Source organism: Anarhichas minor, unplaced genomic scaffold, assembly GCF_050575085.1.
Source record: "Anarhichas minor isolate MPS153535 unplaced genomic scaffold, ASM5057508v1 ptg000027l, whole genome shotgun sequence".
Taxonomy (NCBI): Eukaryota; Metazoa; Chordata; class Actinopteri; order Perciformes; family Anarhichadidae; genus Anarhichas; species Anarhichas minor.
The window spans coordinates 18,309,627-18,321,918 of record NW_027466473.1 but is presented as its reverse complement, the minus strand read 5'-3'; the positions used below and the strand labels follow the sequence as shown (position 1 = coordinate 18,321,918).

General features: G+C 41.0%; 1 protein-coding gene across 1 annotated transcript in view; it reads left to right on the top strand.

Moving 5' to 3' along the window:
- ncam1a (neural cell adhesion molecule 1a) overlaps positions 1-7,484 on the top strand; it is a 71,308-nt gene extending 63,824 nt beyond the window's left edge. Inside the window, exons 21-23 of the mRNA XM_076101487.1 lie at positions 362-475; positions 1,442-1,903; positions 7,347-7,484. Of these exons, the coding sequence (XP_075957602.1) occupies positions 362-475; positions 1,442-1,903; positions 7,347-7,467 (697 nt within the window). The 3' untranslated portion in view covers positions 7,468-7,484. The remainder of the gene's footprint in view (positions 1-361; positions 476-1,441; positions 1,904-7,346) is intronic.
- Positions 7,485-12,292: the final 4,808 nt, after the last annotated feature.

Sequence of the window (12,292 nt, the reverse complement as noted above, 5' to 3'; positions counted from 1 at the left end):
CCCAGGGGAAGCCTACAATCAGAGCCTGCAGGTGGAGGATGATCAAATGGTGGAATGAGGGAATTACAGAGAGTGTGGTACAGCTTCAAGGTTGATGCTGGTGTTTTTGCATGTTATAACCACATTGTTTCTGATCACCACAATGTTCCTTTATGTAGACTTTCCAGTTACATGTGTGAGGCGGGGTGGACATATGTTACAGAGGTAGATAGTGTCACTGTGTATGTGGGACACCAGGAGTTGCGTGTCTGACCTAGCATAGAAGGTCGTGCTCTTCTGGGAGCTGTCGATGTTTAACATATTAACAGGAAATCAAGTTAGCGTGTCAGTTTGCTAACTGTCCGTCGCCATCTGACAACAGGAAAGATGAGTCTAAGGAGCCAATTGTTGAGGTGAGAACGGAGGAAGAACAAACCCCGAACCAAGGAGGGGGTCCCACCGAACCCAACGAGACCACGCCCTTAACAGAACCTGAGTGAGTATGGAACAGGACCACTTCCCCAGTCTAGGGAGTGTCCCAGACTTTGGCCTATCTGCATGAAATCTTCATAGAGAGGTGAATCCAATCATTGGGCTACAATCAGTTTTGGCCAGGCCCAAACTAGATTTCTATATTGCTCAAGTGGTGACACCATACGGTAGAACTGACACAATGTAATTCATTCGTACACTTTCTATGTGTATGACATGGGTGCAAACCATGCTGAACTGATTATACTGTAAAGTACAAGACTATTAGTCACAGATTTAGACCAGGTCAACATTCAGCAACCCCCAGGTCTGTATGCATGACCACTAAACCATCACAGCTATGTGTATGCGCTAAGTTTCGACTAAGAAATATTCTTTAACTCATCATTTTGACTTCAAGGCATGATTTAGTACAACTTAGTGTTATGTTTATGTCAATTAAGGTTTTTATGCTGCTCTCCCAGTAGTATTTGGGAAAATGTGTCCCTGACTAAAGACATCCCCAATACAGACCATTTAAGTTGGTGTTGTTACTTTTACACATCTGTGTGACTGAATCAAACAAACAACTTAACACCAACCTTCAGCTGGTCGAAGCTCGTCCAAAGTGGGGCTGCCAAGCCACTTAACCCATTCAGACAAACAGCTTTGTTCCTTTATGGGGGAAAAGCATATTAGCATTCTAATCCCCAAATTCCCACATCCTTTCTGTAGTTTACTGTTGTATTATTTATTTGTGTTTACCCCTCCACAAGTATTTTGTTGCTAACATTTTGTTTGTGCAGATTTTTACTTTTTCACTGCAGCACAGTAGCACTCACTCTGCCTTGTTTATGCCCTGACCTGCACTCTCCCTCTACCCCTTTATTTCTATTGTCCTTTTTCTTTCTTTCCTTCACTTTTCTTGTCGCTCTATGTGCTCACTCCTCCCTCTTCTCCCTTGTTTGTCCTGCCCCTCCCCACCAAACAGGCCTGCTGCTGCAGACACCACCTCCACGGTGGTAAACTTGCTCCCCTCCACTGCCACTAACTCAGTTGCTGAAAGCTTTAGCACGGCGCAGAGCAGTCCTGCTAGTGAGAGCACCACGCTAACCACCAGCGCCTCCAGCCCAACCAAAGCCGCCCCTGCCAAGGCCTCCCCCAAAAACAGCCCTGCTACCCAGTCCAGTCCACTTAATGCTAACACCCAACCTGATGTTGGGCCCCTGGTCGACCTGAGCGACACCCCTAAAGCTCCCCCCTCGTCCGACCCAACACCCCCTGTCTCAGAGCCAGTCAGCCCGCCCTCCGCTAATGCCGACGGGCCACAGAGCCAGCGTGACACAGTCAAAGCCCCCGACAGCACCCAGAATAAGGACTTACAAGTAGACGGCCCGGCCAAGGATGCACCCAATGCCCTGTGCACAGACTCGACCACACCAGCCCACAATGAGTATGAACACTTCCATAACCCCGTTCCTCACCTTGTCACCTCTGCTCTAGTAGCATCCCTGTAGCCCGCAAGTGAGTCATTTTTAAAGGAAAAATTCACCCTCAAATGCAGACACTGTTTTTGGTGTCATATACCGACATGAACATCTTTGCACCTGCCAGGAACAGAAGGCAACTTTTAGGTGTGTGTGTGTGTGTGTGTGTGTGTGTGTGTGTGTGTGTGTGTGTGTGTTAGATTATGATCAAGCTTTGATCGATTTTATTATATTCAAGCATTTAAATATTTAATCATATTCAAGCAGAAGGAAGACAAAGTTGATTAAGGTGGAGACACCCCTGGTGAAAAATTATTATTATTGGCATGAAACTTCCCCGGTCGATTACTGACATTAAGACAATCATTTTTTGGGGTAAAAGTTGTATTAAATATGAGGCTTTATCATAACAAATTTTGGATACATATCCAGAACAAAAATGTCAACCTTAGATGAAGCCAGGTTCAGAATGATTGTTTCATTTCATTAACTTATTATTCAAAGGTTTTTACAAAGGGCAATTGGGATATCTCAGAAAATGTCAACAGCCTTAAAAAAAAAAATGATTTTAGTAATTAAGTGTTCTTTAAATCAGACTATGGATGATATACGAACAATCCCCTCAGTAGAACCCTTCAGAATATAGATAATAATGAAACTGGAAAGTTGAATGTTCAATCAAAGAGAAACCAAAGAAAAAGACAGGTTGTACGTACATTAACATTTTATTGAAGGTCTTTTCTTGGGGGTGAAGGATGGTCATGCAAGATCGGGAACACCAAACAGTTTTTTGCTTCTATGGTTGATGATTATGAACATTTAAGGGTGGACTTTTCCTTTTAAGAATGCCAGATGTTGGCCATGCAGATAGATGGCACACAAATACAAATACATTGGGATGCCACTAGTGTATGCCTGTCTTCATTTCACCTCCGCCCTCCACCTGTTTGTTTGCTCACTTAATGGAGTTGACTTTTCTCCGATACCATACAGCTTCTTTATATTTCACCACCATTATCTCTGTGATTATTCGGTTGGTCGCTTTTTAACACCACGTGTTTTCACTCCAGGTATTCAGCAATGCTAACATGAGTCGATGATGTTAGCTCCACAGGTTTTTACATAGAAACTTAATGTTTTCAAAACAGACCATTTTGAGTTCATCCAATATTGGTGAGACGACAATGGCGGTGAAGAACCATGAGGTTTTTACTGTACTTGTTTATAAGGGTCTTCGTTGTATATGAGCGCAAAGAAGGGATATGAAGACGTTTGTTGTTACAGGTGACCTCAGTCTGTGGTGACGACTGCCAAGTAGATTGAGAAATGTATAAACTCATGCAGAAGAAACAAGACGCACTTTTCATTACACAGAAGAATATTGTTGGAGTGCTAGACTAGAAGCACAAGGATTTGAACTTGAAAATACCAATTAATTTGCACGTATATATATATGTATCATAACTCCTTTCAACCTTGACAACAAGATGCACTTCTTCCATTCTTACCTTTCACAATAAAAGCCCTAGCCATACTGTATACACTGCAGAACAGTCACCAAAGGAAACTCAGATTGATTCAGAGCATTTTGCTAAGAGGAAACTCATTGAACTAGCTTACAGTAGCTTAGGCTATATGACAATTAACTTCAGACAGACTGCCAGACACTGCTCTGGGTCAATAGGATCCCAATAGTTGGTCCCCTGCCTGTGTCAATCCATAGGATCCTTTGAAAAAAATGTTGCAACTGCCGCAAATTGGCATTGCTGCAGGTAAACATATTATTGATACGAAATATTCACAGGTGAGAATTTAGCATTTTCCTGACGTTAATCTGTCCCCAGTGTATAAATGCCTCAGCAGTAAGTGAATTTCAGTTATTATGTGCACAACAGCCATATGGCTACAAAAGATGCAGTCAGCAGAGCTTAGTTAGTCTCAGCGGGAGTCTGTGAGGCCCGCTGTACACCACAATGAGAAATTCTTGTTTACTCTATGAAAGAGTAAAGAAGCATCTTTGTGTGGGGAACTCTACCGAAGAATACCGTCCTTTCCTGTCATGTAGTGGCAGGACTTCAACTTAGCTTGTTCAAGTAAATGAAATACTTGTCACAGAGTGACCTCCAGCAGCACCGCCATTGCTCTGTGTCCTCTTCATTTTGCGGGCCAATTAAAATGCCAATCTCTCCAAGACGCCGCTCTTCTCTGTTCTAATCCTCGCAGAAAGCCCTCATTTCGGCGGTGCTATGAATGGTTATGTATGGAGTTTTTGCCCCAAGGAGTTTGCAGATGTTCCTGATTTCTGGCAGCATGGGAGGATGTCGAGATAGCTGTGGGATGAATTCCAGAGGCTTACTGACAATCACTCCTCACTCTCTCCCTCCTTCATCTTACACTTTGCTCACTCACACGGCCAGAGGAAGACGTCAGTGATGAAGTATGGGGAGTTGAGAGCTAGTTGGAAACGGGGCTCTTGTCAACTCAACATCACCTTGACATAACTAAACTTGTCATTGGAGGGATTTTTCTTCATAACTCCTTGACAGTACCGAGGCACAGCTCCCCCACTGATCTATGTGGCGATCCTTCTTCTGCACCCCAACTGCGGAATGTCTTGTCAGGCTTCTTGTAGGTTTTTGAGTGACGTACTCCTCCTCAGGACCCATTTTTCTCTCTTGAGTATAGAAAACCATCTTCGCAGGCAATTTCCACAAGCTACATACCGCATTTAAAACAATGTTTCAAAAGCAGCTTTAAACCAGTTGGTGTAGCTTTGAATTGCTCTTGATTTATGTAAGAGCCTCTTTTTAAGTGTTTCAAGAGAACATTAGCCCGGATTGTTCTAAAAAGGGTGCTTAAAGTATATTAGTTAAAAGTATAATGTATCTCTGTGATGATGCCCATTGATATAAGAGTGACATAGTTAATAGATGCTGCACTTTAAAGGTCAGACATTGCAGCAAGGTGGTTGCATAGAAAAATATGCTTTCACTGGGTTGAATTTTTGCCATTATTATGTATGTAAAGCAGAAAACAAGAAACAACATCACACACAGTAGAGTGTGAATAGCATACTCAACAAAGCCGTTTCGCCCACATTCAATTCGCATGGCGTTGATTATGTTTGCATCCAGAGACAAAGGCGGATGCTGGGACGTAGTTTCGCTTATCGCAATTTTCTTTCGATGATTAACAAAACAAACCAGCAAATGTTCCCACTTTACAGTCTGCCTACACGCCAGTAAAACTGTATCTTCTCTCTACAGCAGGTAACAACGATAGAGGAAGCACACGGAGGAAATTTGCCTTCAGGGCTTTCTGCCAAGAAGCGTTTATTTAATGATCTTTTCCCAGACCTAACCAGGTTTGTTGCCTGAACCTTAGGAGATTTCTGGCAGAAAGCCCTCAAGGCAAACTTCTCCCATGTGCATTGGCTAAGAATATTTCTTCTTCTACTTCTACTTATCTTATACACAGGCACTCTCTGGTGGCAAAAACCGTGCAGCACATTCCCAAGCATCAATACTGCTTATAACAATACTGCAGCCTGACAAACAAAATATTAACATTAGTACTTCAGTTTGAATAAAAGCAATATTATTATAATAGTATATTTTCATATTTGGTATTGAGGTAATCCGAAAGTAGTGAAAAGTAATCCAGTTACTTTAATATTGTGATACTTGGATTAGATTAGTGACTACATTTTTCAACACATAATTGTAACAAAATACATTTTTAAAGTAACCTTCCCTTCAGTTGAAATATTATGATGTGCTGTCAGGATTTATTTTCTGTATTGCTCAACTTTATAGATGGTGGTGGTGAGCACTGTGAGTAGAGGAATCTGCAACATATTCTAACATCAGAATAAATTGTTTTTGCTAGCTCTTATACAATTAGAGGCAAATGTGTTCAAATCACCTCATATTATCTTGAATAGGCAAACCAAACATTTCAAAAAGTTATACATTTGATAAATCTCAATTATGTTTTATGCATGTGTGTTGAAAACATATACACATGTGAAATACTTTATAAATAAGACCAAACATGCATTTAGGAGAAGTAAAAAGGCTGCCTCATTTATTCCCTGTCCTCTTATCATTTAAACAAACGGAATGTGCGCAAGGTTTTCATATTAGATTCAGAGTTATGAGTAGGCTACCATTATCAAAACAATACGAACATTCAGGCTCCCTCATGTGGCACAAACGTGTACTGCAGATATAATTGTTGAATAAAAGACGATAAACCGATCTCACTTGCAACTCGTCAAATACCGCCGCATGGCCAGTGCCCCTTGGCATCGGAGATGGATATACTAGTCATCCCTCTAGCGTTAGTTTTTCAACTTGTCAGTACGGCGTGTCATTTTACGTTTGCATAAAATGTCCTATGCAAACAAAATAAATCCACGTCCACTTTTGGTTTTGCACGGGCCACGGACACCAGTCTCCTGCCTGAAAGTCCTGTGTTTGTTTGAGGGTTTGGATTGGAGTCAGTTGAATCTCTTATGTCGATGGCACTGACAATGCGGCGGTATTTGACGAGCTGGGAGTGAGAACGGTTGCCACCTGTTGACAAATAACAAATGATTTAAAGTGACTTTAGCATAACAGTTTTCATAGATCACATCGAGTAAAAAGACACTTATATAAAGACTGTTTCGGTTTTAAATCTGTGGCTCCAACTTTGCAGGGCACACAGAGAACATCAATATGTGTCAGCAGGAAAGAGAAGTATATTGATTTAAATTGCTATTTGAGAGCTGGCTGGCACAGAGCGCAGAAGAAGAGATGACTGTATGTGACATAGCAGTGAAGCACCAATATTTTTTCAAATGGAAGCTGCAGCAGCGCATCACTACAAATACATTCCAACAAGGGTGCATATGCTAACACCAGAAAATGTTCCACTTAAGCAAAGTATGGCTTTAAAGTCTATTTCCATTGTGTCTTGGTTCAGTCCAGACGGCGTGTAATCCTCTTGTGTATTGTAGTTTGTGTTGTAGGTTATGCCTCAGTCTTTCTTTCCTCCGTGCATTGTGCCTACTGTACCGGCCCCGTCTCATTCCACATCAGCATTCATTGTTCCTTGAAAATAGCTGTGACATCCATGTACTCTTATTTGATGTCTGGCTAGGATAGTGAGCTTGATCCCATTATGTGTGAAATGCATTCAGTTCCAGAAGGGAAAACAAATTCCCTCAAAGCATCTTGCATGTTTTCTCTCCCCCCCCCCCCCCCCCCCCCCCTTTTTTTCCTCCTCTTTCTTTGAAAAATGACACAAAAGGCAGCTCAGAGCAGACAGTTTAGCTGTGAGAGAAAGAGACTTGGCGATTCACTGTTAACATATTCTCCCGTCTTTTTGTCTCTTTCTCTCTCGCTCCTGTGTTTGTCCCCACAGCGGTAAGACTGTGAAGGACGATAGCACTAAAGGCGAGACGGAGGTGAAGAACGCCACAGCCGAGGTGAAGACGGTTCCCAACGAGGCTCCCCAGACGAACGGCAACGAGAGTAAAGCGTAATCTCCTCACCCAAGAGCAGCGGGAAGAAGAGGGTGGTTGAGGGTGGGTTTTTAAGGTTAAATGGCGGGGTGAGGGGGGGTCACATTCACTGAAACCTCAAAGCAATGTCACACACCACCCCATCGCATCAAAAAAAAAAAAAAAAAAGCAATGAAAAAGATTTTAAAAAAAAAATAAAAAGAATTCATGGGTCTCTTTCTACAGTGTCTTCTGACCAGGAAAATGTAAAGACCTCATTCACATGCCTTAGCTCCTTTTACGTCAGTTTCTATTTGCTTATTTGTCACAGAAAAAAAGCAAAAGTCGTACTTGTAGTTCACCCTCTCTCTCGTATGTTATATTAAATTGATAAATTGTTAAATACGGAAACTATTTTCTTGTAGATAACCATGGTTGGACTGTAGCTTTACTTCACAGATTACTGCCCTCATAATGTACACACATGCAAGACTGCTACCAATTACCAATACTACTATTCTTTATGCAGTATGGTCATCATCGCGGTAATGGATTATGGGTCTTTCCTCCTTTGTTGATATTTTGTTGTGTTTAAACAATGTGCAGACGTTACTGCCTATTTAGCTTTTTCAATGTGTTATTTCCAGAGATTAGAACATTAGCATGCCTGTTTTTGCAAAGTTACTGTATTTCTGTACATGTTGCTGTCATTTGTTTCCTCTTTAGATGTTGTTGTTTTCTTTTTTTTCTTAAACGTTGTCTCCATAAGGTTCTAGCTGAGAAACCCTCGAGCTTAAACTATGAGAAACGGAAGCTATTAAAGTCAAAGTTTAGGGGTTTTAACCCTGTCTCCCTAAAAATTCTGTTTATACAGTACATGTATATTGGTAAATGGTTCCGCCTAATACATTATGAAAGAAATTATTTTGTTACTTTGGAGATACGTTCATTAACATTTTATTATGTTGATAAAAATCAAGATCTGGATGACATAAAGTTTCTTTCACAACGTATTTGCTGTTGCAAATTAGCTGTATATGAGCGTCATTTTTAGGAGACAGGGTTGGGTTGGTTTAGGGGTAAGGAAATGGTCACATAGTAGATTACAATTGTGATCCTTTTCAGGGGCCAAATCCGTCCAATTTTCCAGACTGCATAAGTCATACCATGTCAACTCGGATGTCTCATTCCAAAGGAGCTACACTGCCTTATTTTGCCTGAATTTGACGGAAACTGTATTCTGAAATCCACCAGTCTCACCAGCTCGTACTGCTTTCAGTCCTCATCCACCCGTTGAAAATGATCATGTGACCAAATATACCACATGTGTTCATGTGAGCACTGGTAAATATATTATATCAACTGGACCAATGAACAAGGATGCTACAGGATGTAAATAATGCCAACTGTTTCTTCTTGGAAGTAGCCAATGTAGTGAAAGTTGATTAAGTTGTATAGATAGATTTACCAGTAACATGGCACACTATTGAGTCTTGACCTGAAAAACACCAGAACTCTGCCTGAATTTAGTTTGAGGTCAAGTTCCTCTTGGTCATTTTTGACCTCACGAGTTGAAGTATTAGTTTTGGTCTCTGTGGCGTTCGAGGTGGGAACTAGAAATGAAGAATCCTCTGTACACGTCTCATCTCGGTCTGGGAGCCCACTAGCCTTTCCGCGCCAACGCTCGTAAACCACGTTCTTCAAAGGAAGCGACCCCTCTGACGGGACACCGCTCACGTGTGCATCGCCAATATGGCCAATTGGTTTTCTTTCCGTCGATGTTAGTACACACCTTTATCTCCTTCTCTCTCACACATACACCTCACCCTTTCCAGAGGTCTCCTTTAACACATTTCGGATCAGTTCTTTAACTGACAGGTTTGGGGCTTAACAGTGACTCAAAAGGCCATGTGTGTTTTGTCAAAACAATTTCAGTCAGCAGGTTTGAACTGAGAAGCAGACTTTTGTTCTTGAAAGAAAACAAGCCCTTGCAGGCTTGTTGGTCAAACTCGCTGAATTCTTGACACACCAGTTTCCACTGCCAGCAATTGGTCTCGAATAACACATTCAGTTTGTTTTCCTTGGGGTCAACCGCCTTCAACTCACCTTCTTCTATGGTTCATAGCCATTGTTGCCTTCTCTGTGCTAACCACTATTGTTCACCGCTTACAACTGATCGGCCTGAGATTTCTGCACCTCTTTAGTGACCGAACATCTGTTTCTCTCAGCCGTCGTTTTCTCTCTCTCACCACAACTTGTCGTTGGAGTGAGTTTGCATCATCACTGCTTCCACCATCTTGCAGATGAGTCTTTAGTCTGTGTGTGCCTGCAGTGATGCGACATATATTGTAGGTTTAGTATAGTTGTATCACTTTATTCTAGATTCACTTTTAGCACTTCTTAGCACAAGGTCCACTTACTGGGAATGTTCTGGAATATGTCTGGAAATTATTAAATGACTATCTGTTATGCCTGGCCATAAATTATTCTAAAAACAGGAAATTCTAAATGTGTTAAGTTGAACAAATACTACAAAGCCAAAAAGTGAACACAGACTTATGTAGTGGTGTGTTTGGACAAGTTTTAAAGGACTGCACTGACTTACTTGTGTAGTTTAACAGTTTACCCAGTGTCTGACAGGACTGATTACATGCTCATTATCTGTCTCCTATAGATGTATCTGTTCATTGTGCATGTTCAGTGGCCACAGAGAGCCAACATCAAACCTAACAGCAGCTGAGACCTGTTGTGCATTTAAATGTATTATAACCAAATGTCATCATTTTAATGCCGAAACAAAACCCAAACTGCTACACCCATGAGAGTTTAGCATGTGGCAGTGATTTGATGGGTGGTTAGCTAATGTTGTTGCATACATCACCAGTCTAAACACTCCAGGCTAACAACACAGTAGAATAAAGTCAACCAAAAGAATTAAGATTTGGTGAAACATTGTTTTCTTCATGTTTTTAGTTACAAAATCAGGTTAAGTTGGTTTAGCAACAACTCTTTCTAGACCATGCTGATTTGTGCCAAAAAAATACACACATTAAAAATAAATAAGCACAATATTCAGTTAATATGCCCTACCAAAAAAACGTAGTATGCGTTAAACAGGTACCACTTTCACCAGCATCTGACTATCTCTGTCCACTTAAGACCAGCTCTATAAACCTGATCCAAGCACAAGTTTTTACACTTTGCACCCCATGATGGATATTAATAATGAAGCTTGAGACTTTGGTTGATGCCAATTGGCTGTGGTTATTTAGCATGCACAGCTTTGTTAACATTTTAGCATGCACACTGAACAGAAACACCTCGACAGAGGTGACTTTGTTATCAGTCCTCATTACATATTTGGTAAGATAACCAGCCATTAAACCCCTTAAAGGCAGTCTAAAACTAAAAACTCTCAAAACTAAAAGCCCATGTCTAGCGATTCCTACTTAAAGTAACCTGCTGAATAGCCTAACTCTGAAAATGTGGCTTAAATGGAAAGACTAATAAGGGGTCTTTAAATGAATTCAGTCAGTGGCCGTTCAATGCGTGGCATTTGGAGCGTGTGCCCGTACGGGGCAGGCCGATTGCGTGACCCCCCAGAAGTGCCGCTTGTCACATTCTTCATCGTTCATTGACTCTAGGGAAAAGAGGAGGAGTTTGGTCGTAACATTAATATATTCAGCATCCATTCTGTAAAGGTATGCTCCATACGACATGCTCGTCTCTGGCCGCACAGCCCCGTCCCCGGGGGGGCTCTTCGCTTGATTATTTAAAGTTTATTAATATTGCGCCAAACCCCACACTACACTTCCCATAAGTCACCACAATACACCCGGCGAGTATGAAGGTTCTTGAGATATGCGAAAGACTCAGAGACAGACAGAGATTGCTTGCTGTATGGCTAGATTTACACACTCGATCCATGAAGCATAGCCTTTCAAGGGTCCTTTTTTAACCAAACTGAATCATGTAGAAACTTGGCCTATTTTAACTAACCATGCATGAAGGAAATCGGTGTGGTGTCTGAAGGTCTTTTTTAAGAAAGTCTGTTTAGAAAGTCAATTAAATGATTTCAAAATGTTCTCTCCCAAGCTGGTACCCTGCTTGGGATGTAGAAGGTAAAGAATTGAGTCAGACCATTTTTTTTTTTGTACAGTGTTCCTCCTACCTTCGACTGCAAGCTAGTACCCTGTGAATGTGTGAATCCATTGTGTCCTTTGTCGTAGAGTTGAGCAAAATAGTTTGATTGTGTAAAGATGTAGTAGTATGCAACAGAATTGTCCAACGGCAACGTACAGAGATCTAACAGCAGCAAACTGGAAAGACACAGTGCCTTTGAATAAGAAAGTGGTGGCATGCATTCCGTTCCTCTCAGTGTCTGTCCATTAAAAGTTTCACATCTCCATCTTCTGCTGAATTCCTTTTTCATTAACTACATTTCACAGCATTTCAAATTGTGTTGTATATTCAGAATGGCTGAGTCAATGTGTTCCAATATGTATGATGGGTCTGATTGTGGTTCATTACAGACTTCTTATTTTTGGTGTGTTTTGCCATCAATTCTATCGTTATGATGGAAATTGTACTTGCCAAACAACTGCTGAGTCATATGGTTATTCTACATACATTTAAAAAACTAAAACTAAATTATGAAAAAAAAAAAAAAATTAAATGACATGAATCATATCTTATTTTCTTTGGTTATTGTGTCATATACAGATATGCAGTGATAATTGCTGGGTAATATTTATGTTGATGTCAAGTCTCTATTTGATAATCTAATGAGATGACATGATATACGATGGCTAGCAAAATATGTCAATACTGACAAGCTGAGCACATCTACAAGTTGAGGGAGAAGTCA